Genomic DNA, 20994 nt, shown 5'->3' with positions numbered 1-20994 from the left:
CGCCGCCATCCCTGCGGCAGTCTCGGCCGCGCTCGCCCGCGCCGCCGCCCCCTCTCTCGCTCTTCCTCAGCCGCGGCGCCACCGAACCCGCTGGCCTCGAGGGTACCGCCCGCATCCCTTTTTCTGCAACGGTGATTGGGCAGCCGCGGAGATTCCTTCCGGGCGATTGGTTGTCAGCGTGATCAATTAGGATACCGGAGGCGGGCGCACCTGGAAAGGGCCCTGTGTGCGGGGTTGGTTGAGAGCCGGTGAGCCCCGCTGCCAGGCACAGTCGCCTCAGCGCAGCCGAGTGGCCTGCGACCTTGCTGAGCGCTTTAGTCCCCGGGCGCGCTAGCGGCGGGACAGCGGGCCACGGTACGGCCGCCACCAGCCGCTTTCCGCCGAGGTTCTGAGGGGACGGCAGGCAGCGCCTGTGGCGGGGATCGAGGCTGGCCTACGGCGCTCGCCGCTGCAGGGCCGCTCCCCGCTGCAGCACCCGCTGTGGTCCTGGGGGGAGCTGTGTCCTCTCTGTGGTACCGGTCGCCGCCTCAGCAGCCGCGGCTCGGCTATCCCCGGGTCTCATCGGCGAAGCTCCCCGCATCGGGGCGGGGCTGCCCGGGGCCTGCCAGGGCGCAGGCCGCTGCCGTGCCTCCGCCGTGGGGCCAAGAGGACTGAGGAGAGAATTGCCTGGGCCGGGAAGGCTGGTCCCTCGCGTCGCCTCCGGGACTTGTGACACCTGCGCGGGGCTAACGCTGCTCTAATGACACAGCAGGGCTGTCACCCCTGGGCTCCACGCTGTGGCACCGGGAAGCAGTTGGTGTATCCCATGTATAGGCCAGTGTGGCCTTGGAAGAGAAGCTTGGGCTCTCACGGGTGATTCCTTATTGTAAGCGAGACTCCCCAGCCTGGTGAGATGATGGACTGGGTGCTATGCGGCGGGTGCCAGCGTGCCATCGCACAACAGCTGATGGGATGCCTGTGTAGGCCTTGGTGTCAACCCAGAGGCTGAATCCATCTGGCAGACCTGGAGCTAGGAGAGACCTGTGCATGGGAAGGACAGAATGGCTGTCCTTGCAGCAGCTCCTATGAAGTGAGTGAACACACTGCAGTCCTCCCCTCATATGAAGTTTCCTTAAAAATGGCTTATATTTCTCTGCAGTCAGGCAGATAAGATGATGATAGTGTGAGTAATTTATGCCCTTTCTTCATTTGTTGCAAGGAGATCATAGTCAAAGAGTAAGGTTAGTAAACAGTATCTCCTGCTGCTGCTTTGAATGGGAAGATGTTAGTGCTTGTAATTTACAAATGAGCTACCCAGCAGTGGGAGCTGTGAACCTAATCCAAGTGAGCCCAAACAGTTTGGACTTGCTCAGTGTCAGCTTCAGCCAGGTGCTTCTTCATTCACAAAGTGAATTACCTCAAGCAGTGGGCACCAGTTGTAGTGGTGGATGCACTGGTGAAATGCATATATTCTTCTATATATTGAGAATCTTTGTGTGTAGTGTGTCCTGACTAACAGTTGAAGTAGTTAATAAGAAAGGTGATATTATGAAAAAATAATAGTTTTGTGGATGGAAATGAACGAACTTTGACTGAAATAGGTGGGGAGGGTTGCTTTTTACTTTTTTCTTTTCTCCCTTTTTCTTTTTTCCCTTTTTCAATAGTACTTCTTTTCCCCAATTGGCATCATGAGTTTTGCTTACATTTGGTAGACATTTACACATTTTCAGGTGGAAAATATTCCACCAGAGCCATGTATTCTTCCAAACTTGTCTTAAAGGCATTGTAAAGGTGACAATTATTCCAGGATAGGCCTTCGCCTTACAGCTACTCTTCTTATATGCTAAACAAATAATTTTTTTACATTCTCTCTAAACAGTACTTTTCCTCCAAAATTATAATTGAGGGTAGATGAATACCCTAACTATTTATAGCCCTTGTTTTAAGTAGTGCCAACAAAACTTGGGGAGCTCATGAATATGAATCCACTTGTGAAGAGTACTTATTGTTCCCCAAAGAATTACGTATATCCTGAGGTGTAGAATTTTTCAGGAAAGTTTTCCAATTCTATTAAAGAGAGTGGAAAGCCTTAACAAACTTGTTTATCTGGTTTGTCTGTTTACCTGTTTATCATTGCTAATCCAAAGGGCATAGTTTCTCTCATCACTTTGTAACTTCAGAAGTTAATTTATGATCTATTATAACCACATTGTTATGCGCAGTGTCATGGAAATTGCATCATTAACGTCTTCTTAGCGTACTGAAAGTCAGCCTTTCATCATCAAAGTTAGTGATGTGTTAGTTTTTAACTCACCATGGACTCTTTATAAGTAGACAAAACCTGAGTGGTTCAAATGCAAGTCAAGCAGGGAAGGGAAAAAAACAAAACCACAACAGCAACAACAAAAACTGAGTCTTCTCAAAAGGAAAATCTATTTCCACCTAAGTGCAGGAGATCTTTACAGAAAAGATCTAATCTTTTTTAATTCACTGCCCCAGAAATATACCAAGAGGTTCTTCATGGCTTTCTGTTGTACTATTTTTGGTTCAAAGATGATAATAAATATAGCAGACACCAGTGTTTCCTCTGTCAGTGCAAACTTACAGAATATCCTCACCACCAAAAAAAAAAAAAAGATATCTCTGTGTAAATATGGACTCAAGCTACTCTAGCTTTTTTTGTAGCAGTACAGGTAGTTAAGCTTAGATGCATAGTGTTCATTTGGCCTGGAAAAAATTACCTTGAGCCAAAAACCTGTCCGATGCTCTTTATTTAGGTTTTACATTGTTAGTTTTAATTGGCTATCTCAATGTAAAAAATGTGCCTCTTTTTGCAGTGTAACTATAACCTTATTCTTATATTTTAACTAATTGTATTTTGTTGCTGTATCTGGCTTTGTGTGGTAATTATCTGGTATTCCATAACATCCCATTAGCACCAGTTTTGGATGCAGAGGGAGTAAAAGGGAGATTAACTGTAAAACGTGCATCTGACCCTGTAGGGTATTTTGTATATTCTGATGTAACTGTGATTTTTGTATGGGAGTTTATCATTGAACCAATCTATGAAAAATGTGTGAGTAAAGAGCCACCTCTGAATCTTCACGGAATAATGTGTATCCTAGACCCTCCTGTAAAACCAGAAATCTCTTGCAAGGATATTCAAGTGCAGTACTCCAGCACAGATAATAAACGTTGAGCTCTGATGTGGCTGTGAATTAATCTAGTCATTTTCGTTTACTAGAACTCATGTAGAAAGAAGAGTTTTTTTATTCCAATAATTCTGAGTCCTGTAAATATGTTCTTACATGTCTAATATAGCTTCAATATTTAATAATAAGTATTAAAATATCTAATCAGTGTTTTTTGTCTGAAAGGAATGACCTAAGGTTTCTTTAAGGAATCTTTAAAAATTTAAAACCATACCTATACACAAACATATTCATGTGTCTGCTGATGAAGAAGGGTGACATGATTAACAATGTGTAAGACCTTCTGACCTTTGCTGTTATTTTCTTCAATTAAATGTGTATGGGAGTAAATTAATCATCCTGTGAAGTACAGACTCCTTGGTTTCAGATACTTCCATTGGAACTTCTTTGCCTAGACATCAGGGTGTTGGGGTTATTTATTTATTTCTGTATTAGTTAGAAGTTCTGAATGATGTTTCTGCTTATCTGACCACAGAAGTAGGAGACAAAGCTCCAGAAATTTTCTGAGAGAGTCAGAAATCAAATGATAGTCAGAAAAGAGAGAAAAAGAAAAAAAGATAGAAGGGAGGGATAGATAGCAAGATGCACAGACTCCATAAGTATTAATTCTCAAGAGATGGAAAATTCATAGGTTTGGTTAGTCAGTAAATGAACATCCACCAAATGCCAGAATTTTTTGAAAATTGTAACTGTAAATGAATATATACATGGAGGTGGAAAGAATGTTCTCATTGAGGAGTAGAAAGGTGAACACGTTTTATAAGCTGACATTTCAGGCAGAAGTCAATGGAGCAAAAGAAGTTTTGACCAAAGATGGGGAAGCACGTATAAAGTTTTGTAGGTGTTTAAACAGGTATCCAGTTCATAGCAAATGGAAAATCAGAGACCTTGAGACATCTAGTTCAGCCTTTTTTCCAAGGAAGGACCAACCATCCCTACAACATTCCCGGCCAGTATTTGTCAACCTTTTCTAAAAGTACTTTTTTGATGGAAATCAAGCTTTTTCATAGGCTGTTCCACTATTCTCACTAGAATACAGATTTCACACATTATTTCTCCTATCACCAAAGGAATTTATTCCCTTCCTCTGTGCAACTACCTTAAAATTACTTGGAGGCTATTCTCACCTCACCATCGGTCTTCTCTACACTAAGAAAGTCAAGTCCCATCAGTCTTTTTTTCATGGATCACTATTTCTAGACATAGAGCATGAAGTCACCTCTGAAGCGACAGTGGGATTGTGGATCTTTTTAGGAAGAGCTCTAAGAGGACCATGTCTAAGTGGTGTTTTTTGTCTATTTGACAGCCTCAGAAACTTTGTGAGTATTTTTTTTTTGGTGACTGTCTTCTTCCTAAAAGAATCTCAGATTCCTTACAAGATGTCCTGAATAATGTTGTTCAGTTCAAATGGTGTCTAGAGGGAGAAACCAGCACCAACATCAGGTTTATAATATGGTGAGAAGGGGGAGTCTTCCTGATTAGAATAGGAGGTCTGTAGGCGGTCTCTTCAAGGAGAAATGTGAGTATATGTCTGACTACTGTGCTAGGGAAAGAAGGGTCAATTGTCAGTACAGTGCACCAAAATATTGATGATTTGAGATATGGAATAGAAAAAGGAAATTTTACCTCATTATGTAAGGGAAATTGCATTGGAAGCCCTCATAATTTGAGTGTAATTTCATTCTGCAGAAAGCTTCCTGATGACCGGCTTGTGATTATACGATCCGTAATGAACAAGGTACGAAGGTGAAAAGCAAGATGGTTGCATAGTCTAATCATGAACAAGGTTGTAAAAATGAAGTCTTCAGAAAAAATTACAGCCAAGAGGGAAGTTTTAGGTTACCAACCAATTTAAAATAGAGGTTCACTTTCCAGCTTTATCATAGGCTGCTGGTCTGATTTTAAGGTGAATACACCATTGCTGTGCCTTAGTTTTCCCTTTGTAATGACTCACCATGAGTCAGGAATGGATGACTCAGAGGGTATGGACAGTGCAGCTCCTATGGATTGAAATCAGAGCCAGTACCTGTATGGTGTTTCCCGGAATACACAGGAGCCCTGAGGACTAGCAGTACATGTGCAGTGCAGTTCATGCAAGTCTGCTATAATTTCTTTTTTGCCTGAGACTTGCTGCAGCATCTGTATTGTTATAACCTTTAAACATCTGAAAAATGAAAATTATAATACTTCTTTTTCTGATTTGTTTAATCTATTATGTTCTTGGGGCAATTAAATGAGCTACAGTTACAGTTTTTTGCATGGAGCATAGCATTGTGGGTCTTTTGGTACAACTGTAGTACAGTGTCTCCTGGTTTTGGCTGTGATAGAGTTAATTTTCTTCCTAGTAGCCAATATAGTGCTTTATTTTGGATTTAGAATGACAATAATGTTGATAATACAGGGATGTTTTAGTTGTTGCTAAGCAGTCAAGGACTTTTCAGCTTCTCAGGCTGTGCCAGGTGCACAAGAAGCTGGGAGGGGGCACAGCCAGGACAGCTGACACAAACTGACCAAAGGGATATCCCATACCATGAGGTCACACTCAGTATATAAAGCTGGGGGAAGAAGAAGGAAGTGAGGGACATTTGGAGTGATGGCATTTGTCTTCCCATGTAATTGTGACGCATGGTGGAGCCCGACTTTCCTGGAGGTAGCTGAACACCTACCTGCCCATGGGAAATGGTGAATGAATTCCTTGTTTTGTTTTGGCTGCATGCGTGGCTTTTGCTTTACTTTTTAAACTGTCTTTATCTCAACCCTCGAGTTTTCTTACTTTTACTTTTCTGATTCTCTCCCACATCCAACCAGAAGAGAGTGACCAAGCAGCTGCATGGTGCTTAATTGCCGGCTGGGGCTTTGTGGCATTCTAATGTATAAACTGGGCTCTCTTAAATTACTGCCTATCCCCATTTTTTCTTGCCTCTGAGTCTTGACATTCCCTCTGCCAACACTGCAATTCTGTAAGAATTTCAGATGTTGGGATTTAAATTAGTTATCTTCATCTAACTAAAACAACCATAATCGTCTAGATACCACTATGCTTCCTTCCTAAAAGTTCAAAAGTGTAATTGAGAAGCGCAGTTGCTTCTGTTTGCCTAATAACTTATGCCTCTCAGCATCTACCATGTAGTTCACAACTTTACAAAAGCAAAAAAGGCAGATTGTTTGAATTCCCCTTTTCATACCATCTCCCCACATATCAGTGACAATCTCTTCCTGAATAGGGACTCTCCCTCTGAAGCACTGACATGTTAAAGATTGTATAGTACCTGCTTGTATCAGACTTACTGAGCGCCTCCAGTTTTAGTCCATTACTCCGAAATCTCTTATCATTAGTTATTGTTTGCATCAAATATAAGATGAAATACAAAGCAATCCAAATATAAAAATAGACCATTAATTTTTGGAAACTAGATGTGAAATTAAATTTTGCAGCATGCATGAACCCAACTAGCTGTTTAATTAGGCCAATTCATAATACATCTGTCCTTGATTCTGGACTTACATATGAACCGTTCTAAACAGATAAGTAATTGGCCAAACATTTACTAAATTTACCTCTTTCAGATCCAGAGCAACAGCACAGCTATCCCCGTGGTTTGGAGGAAAGTTTATGTTTTCTTTCCATGCCGCTGGTTGATAGATGGCAGACCCACACGTGCTGCTCTGTCGTTATGGTCTTGGTGTCCAGACTTCCAGCAGGTCTGTAAGAAAACGCATCATGATTAGTTATAGATTGCCAAAAAACAAAACTGATTTCTGAATAACTCCACTTTTAATATTAACTTTGCAGCTGAAATAATTTCCAGGTATGAGAGAACAAAAACTACAGGTAGCATCGACCTCTAATCGCATTAAAATCAGATTAAAGTTATTTCTTACAATGATGCATTCCTGAGCTTCCACTAGTTGTGTGAGTGACCTCTCATCTCTCCAACGCATATAAAAGAAAGCTTCTTTCTTTGCTTTGTAGAAAAAACTACATACAGCAGCACTGCCATCTTCTGCTTGTTTTCTTTCATGCATGCAAGTACTGGGTTTATATTGCAAAGCAAAAGTAGGGAAGGTGCACTTTTCTATTAGTAGGTATCTGAGGCAATGACATTTTCTAATACTCAGGGATAACGAATGTTTGGATTTCCACCGATGCGGGTGGTTTTCACACATGAACTTTTTCTGGGCATAGAAAGGAACTTCAGACATTATTCCAGGATTCCACATGCCAGGCAAGCAATAGCTCAAAAATCCCAGGCAAATATGTACATTTGTGTACTCGTGCTGTCCACAAGGAGAGTATTATACCTGTTGAATATGCTCCGTAGAGTTGATTTGTACGCAAATGTATGCATTGGAACAGATCTAACATATTCCTTGTGGTGTGCACAAGTACAGCAAGTCCAAAGCATGAATGATCCATGTGCACAGGACTAATTCAGTGCAGTTGGGGCGTATTTGATCATATGCAAGCATTTGTGTGGTCCATATGCAGTAGGTCCAACAGGTCCAGGATGTATCACATAGGCTCTCGATCTGAAGTTTCCTGGATGTGCTGTATATCAGCACATAAGCAAGATAGAAAACTGGAAGCCCTACTTCAGGTGTTTTCTTTAAAAAGGTGAAGGTATTGTGAATTACATTTTTCTGAATTGAAGTTGCCAGCAAAAGGCACATTGAGCCTGTGTGTGGCTCAAGGGACCGCCCCCCCATACATCAAGGAAGCGGCTCTGTATAAGTTTGCCATACAGTATTGGATGATGCATTGTTGGATGGGGCTTTCAGAGCGAATGCTGTGAGTTTGATTGTATCAGAAAAACTGAAGAGGGATGGAATTTCACTGTATGGCTTTATCCTGTCGGAACACGTCCTTGGGATTTTTCACCCTGTGGAGGCAATTATGAGTCTCCCTCTTCCACACAGTAATGTATGAAATTACTTCTGACAAATGAGCAAGTCTTAATTGTTTTTTCTTCTTAGAATATTGTAGTCAGATATTCCAGTCTCTGCTTTTCTGAAGACTTTGGCAGACTGACTTGCACTGATAACTAATCTTTCACCTTTCCCTGATAGAGAGTGTGATAATACCGATGCATGCAGAGGGGTGTCTGTCTTTACAAAAGCATGAGACCATAAATGAGGTGAGGAGGCGTATTGCCAGAGTACACAGTTCGAATCACAGTAATATCATGGTATGAGTTTACTGCTCATCATTAACTGGGCAAAGACAGTTTATGCTGCTGAGAATATTCATACACATTACAGTCCCTGTTGCAGGGTCCCTTGCAGTCAGTCGTGAGTGCTCACTGAGCTCTCTGTGCTCTGCTGATGTGCTGTGGGCCCTGTAGACCAAACCTGGCCCTGCTTAGTGATTCAGTTCCGGTACTAACATCACCACATCTTGATCAGGCATTGCTACAGACTCAGCTTGTTGCCACTGCTGTTGCCAGTTCAACCCAGCTGTGTCCATCCCACAAATCACTTCATGCTGGGCTCAGAAATGCCAAAATGGTTTTGCTTCTGGCTTGGGACAAAGCTTTAAAGAGTCTAGGACATAGGTTTCTACTAGATTGTTCCTGAACCTGGAAAGCTTCCAGAAGCAGAATCTACCGTGAGTCATACAGGATGATCCAACAGTTCTTGGTTACTTGAATTTCTTTCTTGGACACAGTCACAGTCAATACACAAAGGACAGAGAATTCCATCCAACGCAACAAAATATGGAATGATGGGTAAGGCACGTAATAGTGAATGTAAATTATGGTTGCCCAAGACAGATTTTCCCTTCTCACAGAAGCACAAAGTTTTATTGTTCTCATCCTTTTCTCTCTTGGTCCTATATTTATTGTTAAGAACAAATTAAGAACTGATGAAAAATTAAAGAGTACTGAAGAACAGTCTCTTTTGCTTGCTAGCCCAAACCTCGGGGGGATAAAAAGGTGAAATAAATTACTATGAATCCATTTTGTCAGTGAGATCTCACTTCACTCTCAGTTAATTGGCCTGTTTTGAGGTATTTAAGCTGGTGGCATAAGACCCTCTAAATAAATCTCTTAGCTACGATTAGAGATGAGGGAGAGATTAACACAGGCAGGAGACCTGAAGACTTTTTCTCTATCTCGGTCGGTGAGGCAGTGTAAGGACAGAAGAACTACACAGACATCAGGAAATCAGTACTTCACTCCTCCTCAGGATGACCGATCAAGGTATTTTCTCCCTTGTACTCAGCAAGTTACCAGTTTTGAGATCTTGTTTAGTTCTCTGAAGCAGGTTAGTGGTTTCTTTTACAATAAGTTGCAGATAGGAATGTGTGTTTAGTTAAAATTATGCATTTTAGTGAAATTGGTAAGATAAATGTGGTTTGTTTATGACAAAATTGCAAGCCAAATTTCTTTGGACAATTTGTGCTTAATATGTAAATTTTATAAACAAATAACTGGCTGTGCTGTGTCTTGTTCTATGTAGTTGGGAGATTGATAGCAGAGGAAGAGGTAAATGGCATCTTGAAAACAAAAAGCTACAGTATGCGGATGGAAGCTGTATTTGAAGCGAGTTAGACAAGGAAGGCTTGAGAACAGTATCAGTAATATAGGAGAGATTTCCACATTTTTTTTGGCATCTTCTGTTGAAATAAATATTTCTCCCTTTACAGAACAAAATCCAGCTTGCTCTCCCATAGCTGGGGAAAAAATGTCTGTGTCTGTACGCTTCAGAAGCCCTGAGTGGCTCGTGTGCAATGGTGAGGTGTTTCTAAGAACTTCGATAGAGGTGTTTGTTCTACCGAACTACCAGGAGCGTTTGTGCTTTTACAGGAGCCCACTGGCATGTTTGATTTGGAGAAGAAAAGATACATATTGCAGAACAAGACAATGACATTTTTAGCTCATATATGAACACTTCAGTTCTTTCAGCTGGAAGAACTTTTTTCATGATGCTCAAAAAATGCTACTACGTGACAGCATGCATGTTGCAATACATCTTATGCTAATAAATATATTAAATACTTCATTGAACAGTCAGGGAAAGTATAAGATTATGGTGTATTGATAGAAAGAGAATCTTCTCATTATCTAAAATAAATTCAGTAAACTGTTAGCACAGGAAAAAAATTATCTCAAGAGAAATATCCATGCAGAAGTTGGGAATACTAAACCATTTCTGCTTGGTGTTTCCGATAGCCTAATTCGTCAGGAACAGAATAGGTAAGTCATGCCTCTATCCCAGGCTTGATGCACTCCAAGTTTCAGGAGCAGCGCAGTTGTCGCAAAGATCCTTTGTGCAATCTCAGGTATTTCAGTGACAGCCGGGGTCAGTCAACGAGTGGTCACTGCCCTGCACCGGCCAGTCATTCCCCCTTTCCCTGGCAGTGTGGCTCCTGTGAAATAGCAGATGTTGTACCGCTGGAGGACTGCGGTGTGGGCACCTGTGGCAGCTGCGTGTGAATATTCCGTGAAATCTGGTCTTAAAACAATATTAAGATTGCACCAAGGAAGCTGGCAATATCATAGGAGAATTACTGCGGGCAGGACCGAACTTGGAGCGTTGCTCTTGCACATAGATTTTTCGGGTTTTTTTAACTTTAGGCATCTGAAAATGGGGGATGGAGCTACATCAGAATAGCTACACAAGGTTGAATGTTTTCCTGCTCGTGGAATTCAGCTTCAAATTTCTTTATGGTTTTAATATGACAAAAACTCTCAAATTTATGTCTTCAAAAATCAGCAATGCCTTTTGAGCAGATGAATTACAAATAAAGGTAGAACTGTTGACAACTTTGTTTCAAATGTTCAAGCAAAAGATGTTTGGCGGGTAGGGTGTTCTCAGTGACATTGTAACTATATGCGTGCCTAACACTACAGAGGCGTTTCGCAAATACATACATGTATTTCATAGAAATGAAGAGTGTGTGATGCATTCTAGTACACTGGCCTTTGAGTGTGAACCGTGTATCAGCAGGGAGGAAATTTCACAACAGATTCTCTCTGTCGTGAGATCCGAGACCTGAGTATCGGGGGCAAATGAAGCTATTTGCAGCAGCTGTCTGCAGCTATTTAAGTTCAAGTCATGAACTGCTTAACTGGTGAAGCAATCAAAGATGCCGTCTCCGGGCTTAGCAGACAGGCTGTCGGCTGAATTCATATGGAGGTTTAATTCTGTGCCAGCAGCGCATGATCCTTTTAAACGAGGTCTGAAGGATACCAGAGAAGAATGGTGTGAATAAGGTGTTGCCATTTTATAAGTGACTGTTCTCTGGACTTGTTTGTACAGAGGTGCCTATCACTAATCAATATTTCATCATGATCATCGATATGATTATCACATTATGATCACAATCAATATTCAACCATAACTGATAATCAGCTTTACCATTAATTAAAATTAGGACCCTGTTCTTAAAGTCAGAAAGCTACTGGCCTCAACACCTTTGGAAATAAGACTGGTAAGGAAAAAAAATATATTTTTTTGTACACTATTCTGTGTATTGTACAAAAGATACACAGAGATTAATAGTTTTGAGCGGAATTAGTTTCCTTTCTAAACGCAGGAGAAAACAAATGCAATAGGAATTAATTAAATCTCACAGGCATTAAAATGTTTTAATATTCAAATGCGTGAAGATATCTGACTGTATCCTAATATGACTGAAACAAATACAGTTGATTCCTTCCGACATACACAGATGAAGATGCTGGGATCCCGTTACCTTTTTAAACTCTACAACAATCTGCTTACCCCACGTTAAGCTCCCTTGCAGCCGTGGATCCTTCTGGGGGTGGGTGAAGCCCCACTTCTGTACGGCCTGTCTACACATGGTCTTCATGCCATGTTAGCTGATATCAGTTTTACTCAGATGAAGTTCAGTAGCAGTGCCCACTAGCTTAAAAATAATTATACATTAATAAAGCTGCTTATACTTCTCCGTTTCACCAAATTTACAGGATTGTGTTTTACTGTTTACAAATGCAATTGTATTAGTGGAATTAGATGACTGTATAACCACATAAATACAGAGTTGTATAATATAAAAATCACTCCAATGAAAATTACTGAATTTGTACAAGACCATGCTGAGAACAGTTTTTTTGGGGGAGGAAAGAAAGAAGAGCTCGAAATATCTTGTATGTATTGAGGAAAGGTGATCACAAAGCATCAGAAGCACTGGAAAAGGGTAAAAGTTCATGGTTTGATGCTGAGGTACTGCAGCATTGTTCTACATCCACATCATGTACCCCAAAAACACATTGTCTCCAACTCAAACAGATTTTAGATCTTGGATGTTATTAGCTGCTTTCTGCCTGTGATTGTGATAGAACTGGAGAGGTGCAAAGGAGAAGTGAGTAGTGTTGCAGAGTAGGAAGGTTAAAAGTGCTGGTGTCTTTTCTTAGATGCACTAATAGCCGGGGCGAAGACAGACCTTGAAACACCAAAGTCCTCCTTCAGCTGTGAATCTCTGAAATAACAGATTTGAAACTCAGGACAGGGGAAATCTCTCTGAATGTATTTTATGCCCATCATTCTGATCTTTGGAGAGAAAACAAAAGAACCTGTAGATCACATGGGAAGTTATTAAAGGTCTTTTCGTAACAAACACAGGAGCATGTGTATCACAAACAAGCTAATAAAATACACAAGATATAAATTACTAAATATGTAAGTAGTTTCTTGTCGTTTTTCAAATGGTTCTCCTTCAAAAAAATATTGTGGTGCCCCTTGGGCTGCAGAGTCTTCTTCAGCCAGGAGAGTGGAAGAGGTTCCAATGAGCAGTGAAGAAGTCATGGTTGTCGCAGAAAGTGTAACCAGGAATGAAGTTTAGGATTCTGACCGGAATATTGGGGACTCAGAAAGAAAACCAGTCTATAGGTGGCAGGAAGGTTGGAATGATATGTGATTGTCACCGTTGTCAGGACAAGGAGAAAGAACAAACAACTTCAGCTGCAGGAGCAGAGGTTAAGGCAGTAACAGTGATTCCCTAAGGATTAAACATGCCTCATTTAATACATCATGCTATTCCAAAACCTTTTTTTTTTAATACGAATTTTCAGAAAGGAAGGAAGGGCAATCATGTAGAGAGAGAAAGAGAGCATCTCAAACTGCTGATTAAGTTGTGAGGATGTTCTGCTTCTTTTGCTGGAGTGATATGTTACTTCACATAAAAATGGTGGTGCTTTTATGGCAGATCAAGTGGAAAAATGCAGTGGGGGATGGTTTATTCACCAGTAATATAGCACTTAAAAGTTAAAAAAATGTTGATAATATTGTTCAGAAAACCAACACAGTCATTGATGGTTTAACAAGCTGTTGAACATCTTTTGTGTGTGGATAAGCACAGCCAGTTTTTGCAAGATTGATGACATCCTAGTAGGTTAAGTGTAGGATTAAAACTGCTTTTTGCTACCAAAATCATGTTTTGCTGCACATAACTGATGAAATGACTAAAAATACCCATAAGATCCTGTGTTTCTGGTGCTATTTTCATGGGGTGTTTTTTTCCTATGGAAAAAGACTGATGTGATTATGCTGTATGTATCTGCTGGTTTGTCCTGCTTGTTCAACTTTTGAACTCAAATCTGACCATGGCACAGTAATCTAAGAACTATAAATTCCTAGAATCATCAAGAAAATACAGGCAACAAGTAGAAGGGAAAGACACCGTGTCTAGAGGGAAAGAGAACACATCAGCTCACTTCGAGTCATCAGAAAATCTGCTCAGAAGATTGCTCTTGGCAAAAATCTATAGGAATTTAGAGCTTATTGGTTCTACTGTTCACTTAATTGCTCTAGTCAGTCCTTAGAATATATATATATATATATACACATTTATTTTTTTAAGCAATTCACACTGTATAGAAGAGTAAGCAATGAATTTCACAGGGGCACTCCCTTGGCAGGTCTCAGAGTGCGTGAGGCTGTACAGGGAGTTTTCTGTAGTCTCTATAAATACCAAGTCAAACAGACAGTAATCTCTCCCCCTCTCTCTTCTCCAGACTTGTGCTGCATGCCTCGGATACATGCCCCTAATCGGCTTACGAGCTTCCCTTGACCTACGCTTCTCTTCCTAACACTGATCGGACTATGGCTGTCCTCAAAGTAAAATTCACCAAAACTAGAAGGGACAAACTGGCTCAGATCTTATGGATCCTCAACTGGGTTTCCGTAGTGAGTGGGATCATTCTCTTCAGTCTCGGTCTCTTTCTGAAAATAGAGATCAAGAAGCGCAATGAAGTGATGGCAAAAGGGGACGTCAACTCTCTCCCCAACATGCTGATCTCTGTTGGGGTCATAGCATGCATCATCAACTTTCTGGGCGGCAAGATTTGCTATGACTGCTCAGATGCCAACAAGTTCTCTCGATGGAAACTGGTTATGCTGCCATACATCGTGTGTACCTTCTGTTTTACCTTCTGCATCCTGGTGGGTGCTCTGATGTGCTATACCATGAGGAACGAGCTGGAGGAGTCTCTCTATCTGGGACTGAGGGATGCTATTAAGTTCTATAAGGACACAGACATACCTGGACGATGTTTCTTAAAGAAAACAGTGGATATGTTACAAATTGGATTCCAATGCTGTGGAAACAATGGCTTTAGAGACTGGTTTGAAATTCAGTGGGTGTCTGCTCGTTATCTGAATATGGCTTCCAAGGAAGTTGTGGAGTAAGTATTTACTAGCCATAACAAAAAATTCTAGGAGAAAAACTCATTCAAGAATGCAAAGTAGATACCAATTTTTACTAGACTTTTGTCTCAATCAAAACACTGTAGAATGACCATGTAATTCACAAAATATGCTGACTACAAGCACAATCAAAAGTTGTCCTTTGTTAGCTTTTTAGGGATGCTAAGCAAAACAAAGATGTATCTTTCCTTTCTTAATGTGATGAATTAGCTACCTGAAAATTTCAATGTGTGAGCTGAAAATGGAAAGAAAAAAGGATTGTACAATCAATACACTGCACAGTCAATCCTAAACACTGAAAGTTCTTTCTCCTTCAAGATGCTAGACTTTGCAAACCCAGGTTCAAAGCTATGCGTTCACATGTGAGAAACTGCCAACACGAGGTAGACTGCATTAAAAAGGAGGATAAAAACCCTTGAAAAAACACTCTGATATGTAGCAATTCTTGTGAAACTGGAAAGAGTCTTCACTGATCAGAGCAACGTAGCTCTGTGCTCCTCCTGGGAAAGACAAACACAGAAAGGTTGACAGGCATTTGTCAAGTGTTCTGTTTCGTTGAGCTTAAAAATCAGTGACAACAAAGCCAGATTAAGGGAGACCAAAGACCTTACTGTCACAGAAATTGCAATGCGAAGCTGCCATGACAGCAAAGCAAATATACAGAGCTGCAAATATAGCAGAGGACAGGACCTGGGAGAATACGGACAAGAGGGCATCGGCATGTGTGAGGCAGTTGGCTGTGGAAAGAAATGAAGCTTTAGAACAAGTGTTCTCGAGGGAGAAGGTGGAAAGCAGCGGTGGCACAGAGCAGGCTGACCCAAGAGGTGCTTTAAACCCTGGTTCTGCACTGAAAAGTGACGAGACAACAAAGATGGCCCAGAAGAACTTAAGAATAGTATCTTATTGCGAGGACAAAAGTAAAACACGTATTTCTGTGAGACATGCAGAAGCAGTATTGTTTTACCCAGGGTCTTAGCTAAACTCTGTTTTCTTCTGCAGGGTCACTTGTGCTCTGCCATTACTTTGAAAATAGTTTTTGTTATAGTCAGTTTTTGCCCCACATAGGCAGAAGATGCCAGTAAAATGTGTGTGAGGGAAGTAATTACACAGCAGAATTTTTTTTACTGTATATAACCTGGATAATTCTATCTTCATTACTAGAATCCCAAATTGATGCTATATAAGCAAATTATCCTATGATCTCCAAAAAATCTGGTAATGACACATTCGATATGAAAGAGTTAGAAGCGAAGCCCAGCTGGTGATGTTCAGAAGGGATGGAGAAGGAACCAAATCTTTTTCTTAGTTTCATCTTGTACTGTATGTCAGTCAGTTCTTGGTTCATTAAGAGGCAAAGCAGTTGAGAACGGACATACTGCCAGCTCACATGTAACCTTTGCAAAACTGAGCTTTTCACCTTCCTTCACAATCCTCTTCCCTCCCCTCACTTTGATATCTGTGTTGCCAGCACCACAATGTGAGAAGAAATGAGAGAATCAACGGGAACAGTGAGAGGACATGGCAGGTTACAGCAGTACAATTATATTATTTCTTGGGTTGGGTAAAAATAATCTTTTTATAGTCTCAAAAGCAAGTTTTGCTATACCATACCATAACAACTTTGATTTATAACAACAAATAGCAGTGAATGGCTTACTCCCTCAGCTCTGTACTGAGGACTTAAAACAGTACTGAGACACACCATTATGTAGTTTGCCAGTGGCAGCGGAAAGGCAATAGTGGGGGGACATAACCCATGCCTGGAAACTGATCTTGTTGGCAGCAGAAGGAAGATTCCTCTTTATCACATGTGGCAGGAAGAAAAAAATAATTAAATGGATGCTTGGGATCAAAAGAAAAGCTTAAGGACCTAGTTTAAGAGATTGTATTTTAACCATTTTGTCCTATACTTGGGTATGTCACTGAAATACACAGGGCATATTGCTGGCCCGGGTCAAAGTTTCCCTTTCACAAGGTGCCAGCCATCCTCCTCTCTCTCTCGGGGAGGTTTCTCTTCTCCTCCCACATTCGATCCTTCCCTGTTGTTCCTCTCTGGCTCCCTCCTCGTTCTCCTCCCAGCGAGTGGTTTTGCCTGTGCCCATTACCCTGCTGGCTCACTCCAGTCTGATTATTTGGGTTCTTTTGCATTGATTTTGTCCTGTTGTCATTACCAGGACAACGGCCACGAAGGGAAGAGCTAGACTTTAAAATGGAGAGGAGTCCATGCCTAACCCGCTGCTAGGTGGGAAAAGGCAGATGAACTTCCTGATGTGTTTGGTAAAATCTTTGAGAGAGATATTTTTGACGGAATGTTGAACAAAACAAAGTGCATCACCGCCACTCCACCCCCTGCCAAAGGGGAAAAATAAAAAAGGCAGGTTGTATTTAGCAGGCCCACAGCAATAAAATGGAAGCAATTATTTTGCCATCCCAGCACAGCCACAAATACTGAGGAGCTTCCCAGCAGCTTATGTTTACTTTGAAGGACACATTTAGACCCAAAAGAACATTGAACAGCAGAGTTTCTGCTGCTTCTCTTCACCTGAGGAGCTTCTTGTGATGGCTCCCTTTAATTTAGATCATCTGTGGTGGAACAGGAAAATATGATTTGTAAAAGTTAATAAATGAGAATTAGCTTTGGAAAATATTAAAAAATCTACTATTAGCAAACGGTGAAAGCTGGATATCTGACAGAAAGTCATCTTTCATGTATTCTGGCTCCCTAACAAAGGCTACAGGGCTTGGGCTCCATTAAAACAGGCCACGGTTCTCACCTGCGGGGCTCTCTTGAGAAATAAGCTTTTTGCAATGAGCGTGAAAATAGATACGTGCTTGGAGGCTACTGCCCTAGAGTGCGAGAGCGTCTCTCATCACATTATATACTCTCCAGTTTCTGAAAAATCTATTTCACTGAAGAGCATACTTGGAAGCAGAAGTCCTCCCAAGAATGCACCAGCTAAAGAGCAGGTAATACAAGGAAGATGGATGTCAAGGATTCATTTAACTGTTCCAGAAACTCATGGTTAATCTGAGGCTGTGTGCTCTTTCCATCCTATTATTTTTTTCTCCCTCCTATTTCTTTATCTTTCTTCTTTTCCTACTTGTTTTTCTCCTGATTTTATAGGGTAAGGAAAGGGATAACTTGTAACAATTAACACAAGTCATTTCAAAAGTTACAAAAAGTATAGTTACAAGAAGTAGAAACTCCCTTATGAATTAGTCTCAAAACAGGTGCCGTCCCAGCCAGTGCACGTGGGTGTGACGATGAAATGCCAGGGGACAATTTCCAGTGGTTCCTGTGGCGTGCAAAGCTGTTCCTGGGCCAGGTTGTCTCTTAAGGAATGCTTGTGTTGAAAATCAATCCAGAAGTAGTGAAACACAGGATTTCTAGAGCCATAGGTTCCGTAAGAATTCCACCAAGATAAACAAGTTCAGAAATTGTCGTTAGTATTTTTAGCACAAAGATACCTAGAAAGGCAACATCTCTGTGAACACTGAATCCACATCTTGCACGCACAGCGCCGTGAACCATGTGAGATAATGTACTGATACCACACTTAATACAGCAGATTAAAAACTTGGTTTTCCCGTAGTGAGCCAATTTTCTAATTGGAAATAGGTATATTCCCATTTTCCCTTCGTTAATAGGGGAGGCCAAGTTGCAGCAGACTTCCATTATATCCTTTTATAACAATCACAGCCACCGTCTGCTGCCTGTACCAGATACCTTGTGCCCAAACTTTCTGTCCTGTTGCAGCCGTCTGAAGAGCAACGTTGACGGGAAGTTCCTGGTGGACGGGGTGCCCTTCAGCTGCTGCAACCCCAGCTCCCCCCGGCCCTGCATCCAGTACCAGCTCACGAACAACAGCGCTCACTACAACTACGATTTTCTGACCGAGGAGCTCAACGTCTGGGTGAAGGGGTGCAGAGAGGCCCTGCTGGATTACTACACTGCTATCATGAGATCCATTGGCATTACAGCGTTGCTTGTCTGGTTGTTTGAGGTATGTCTCATAAAAATGGTCTGTGTCAGGTTCATCAGAGACTTCCTGCTGTCTAGGATGGGAAACAACCACGGTGTGACATATGGGAGGTGCCTCAGTATCTGCTGTAAGTCCACAGGCACTTCAACAAAGTCTTCCTTTAGTCCAGACAACTTTCTCAAAGTCCCCAGCGCAGAAGCAAATGTAATTGACAACGAGAACTATTAGAAATGACGTATATAATTCTGCACACTTACAGAGCTTTTTCAGTGGACTATGGCATGTTGCCTTCCCTGACGCCTTTATGGGATCAGATGCAGGGTGATCCATGCAGTGACACAACTGCAAGGAAATCAGGTGATTGCTTTAAGTCAATTTTAACACAGAATATACAAAATGTGAGCAGACCCTAGGCTGAATACAATTCTTGGTAGTAAAAATCAAGTGTAAGTTTTAATATCTCAAAGCCTCCTTTTTACATGACATAGCTTCACCATAGAGACAGAACTTGCAGACATGGCATACCTTGTTAGATGTAGATTAGACTGCTTATTATGCAATTAAAATAGCAGATCACAGGCGAGTACATACATCAGCAAAGATGCCATGTTTTGGTGGTGCCTGTAAAGAAAGTCGCATGGATGTTGTCATCCACAGGTGAAGGACCTCCCAAAGGCACAGGCTAAAATACAGTTTTCTTCCCTTTTTAATAAGTTTTATTTTTCTGATTATTGCTCTATTGCATAAATATTAGAACTATAATTAAAATAGTTCACAACAGTCCTCAAGCAGTGCTGGAGGGGGTGGCTGTGCCAGAAACTCAGCACATGAAAAATCCACGAGCCTGCTGCTGTTGGAGCTCCTTTAAATGTTGACAATCTGCTAACGCTCATTTCCTACAGAACTATGGAAGTGGGGCTTTTCCCAAACTTACACTTGAGCTACTACTTAATTTGAATGCATTGGCATGTAGGACACATGTGGCTGACATATGAATGATTAAACTCCCTGGAAGAAATATGAACTTAATCAGTGTCAGTGGAAAAAAAAAAAATCTACAGAAACTAACAGGCTAGTGACTTTTCCTTGTGACTGATGCTTCTATTAATTGATCATCCATTCTACATCAATTGGTTGTAGTCTCTGAGGCTGCTGTGTTCCTGAATAATTCTAGATATTTACATGCTAATAATACGCAAGTGGGAATGCTACCTGAAGAACGGAAAGAGAATCAATCAATCTCTCCCTGGTATTATTCTTTCTAAAAAATGTAATTGGGAGAGTGGTTGGATGTATCACTGGGATAAAGAATTTGTCTGCTTTACTCAATATTAATTATTAGCCCTGTAAATACACAAGGCAGAATGCTGATTTAGTGGTAGGATTGAGGGTGTAGTTTAAGCTGTTTAACCATTAACTGTTTCTTACAGCTCTCTGTCCTTATTGGTGTCCGGTACCTACAAACAGCCATGAGGAACGTCCTGCTGCTGGGAGACCTGGAGGGTGAATCAGACGGTTGGTTACTAGAAAACAGCTTTGTGGAAACTGCCAAATACAACATCAATATCATTAAGAACCTCGGCAAAGCCAACCAGATCTCCACTGTCTCAGGCATGAACGACCCCAACATCGATGTTCAAAACACGAACTGTGGCAAATCCAACATTACGACAAAATGCATCCCGGCAGCTAGCTAGGCACGGCTTCAAATAAATGACATCACAAGTGTAGGAGTTCTCTGCTCAAGAAAAGGAATTGGCAGCTCCTGCTGGGGTATTGAAATTCTGAGTAACACCTGGTAGCACAAGTTTAAAAACAAGCAAATACTTACCCTAAAACAAATACTGATGATCCTTAATGTTAAAAAGCTCCTAATTTCAGAAGTATTTACACAGATCCAGGGGCTGAAATATTAGGGATTATTTGGAATGAATGAAGACAAAGATCGGTTGACAGCTCTCCCATCACGTTCCAAGAACTTTGTCAGCGCCCAGAGTGAAAGGCGCCTACAGCCCAGGCGCTTGTAGTTACAGGACGCCCTATGACTGTAGCGCATCGTTAACAGTAATATTGCAAGCAGGAAAAAACATACAGATACAGAATAGGTGATAAAACACCAAATAAAATATTTTACTTCTTACTGTTGTGAA

At 41.3% G+C, this 20994-nt stretch overlaps 1 protein-coding gene across 2 annotated transcripts; it reads left to right on the top strand.

Moving 5' to 3' along the window:
• The first annotated feature begins 596 nt into the window (after positions 1-596).
• LOC102096124 (photoreceptor outer segment membrane glycoprotein 2) lies at positions 597-20982 on the top strand. 2 transcript variants are annotated; one of them, XM_065065908.1, is made up of 4 exons: positions 597-1069; positions 14171-14839; positions 18619-18865; positions 20275-20982. In XM_065065908.1, exons 2-4 carry the CDS (start codon positions 14259-14261, stop codon positions 20539-20541), a joined length of 1095 nt encoding a protein of 364 aa, XP_064921980.1. In that variant the 5' UTR covers positions 597-1069; positions 14171-14258; the 3' UTR covers positions 20542-20982. The 2 variants fall into 2 exon arrangements, with proteins under 2 accessions (XP_064921980.1, XP_064921981.1); XM_065065909.1 differs by lacking the exon at positions 597-1069 and adding an exon at positions 9306-9391 and having other exon boundaries at positions 20275-20722.
• Positions 20983-20994: the final 12 nt, after the last annotated feature.

Source organism: Columba livia, chromosome 5, assembly GCF_036013475.1.
Source record: "Columba livia isolate bColLiv1 breed racing homer chromosome 5, bColLiv1.pat.W.v2, whole genome shotgun sequence".
In the NCBI taxonomy this organism is placed as follows: domain Eukaryota; kingdom Metazoa; phylum Chordata; class Aves; order Columbiformes; family Columbidae; genus Columba; species Columba livia.
Note: the sequence above shows the minus strand (reverse complement) of the source record. Positions and strands in the feature narration are given on the sequence as shown.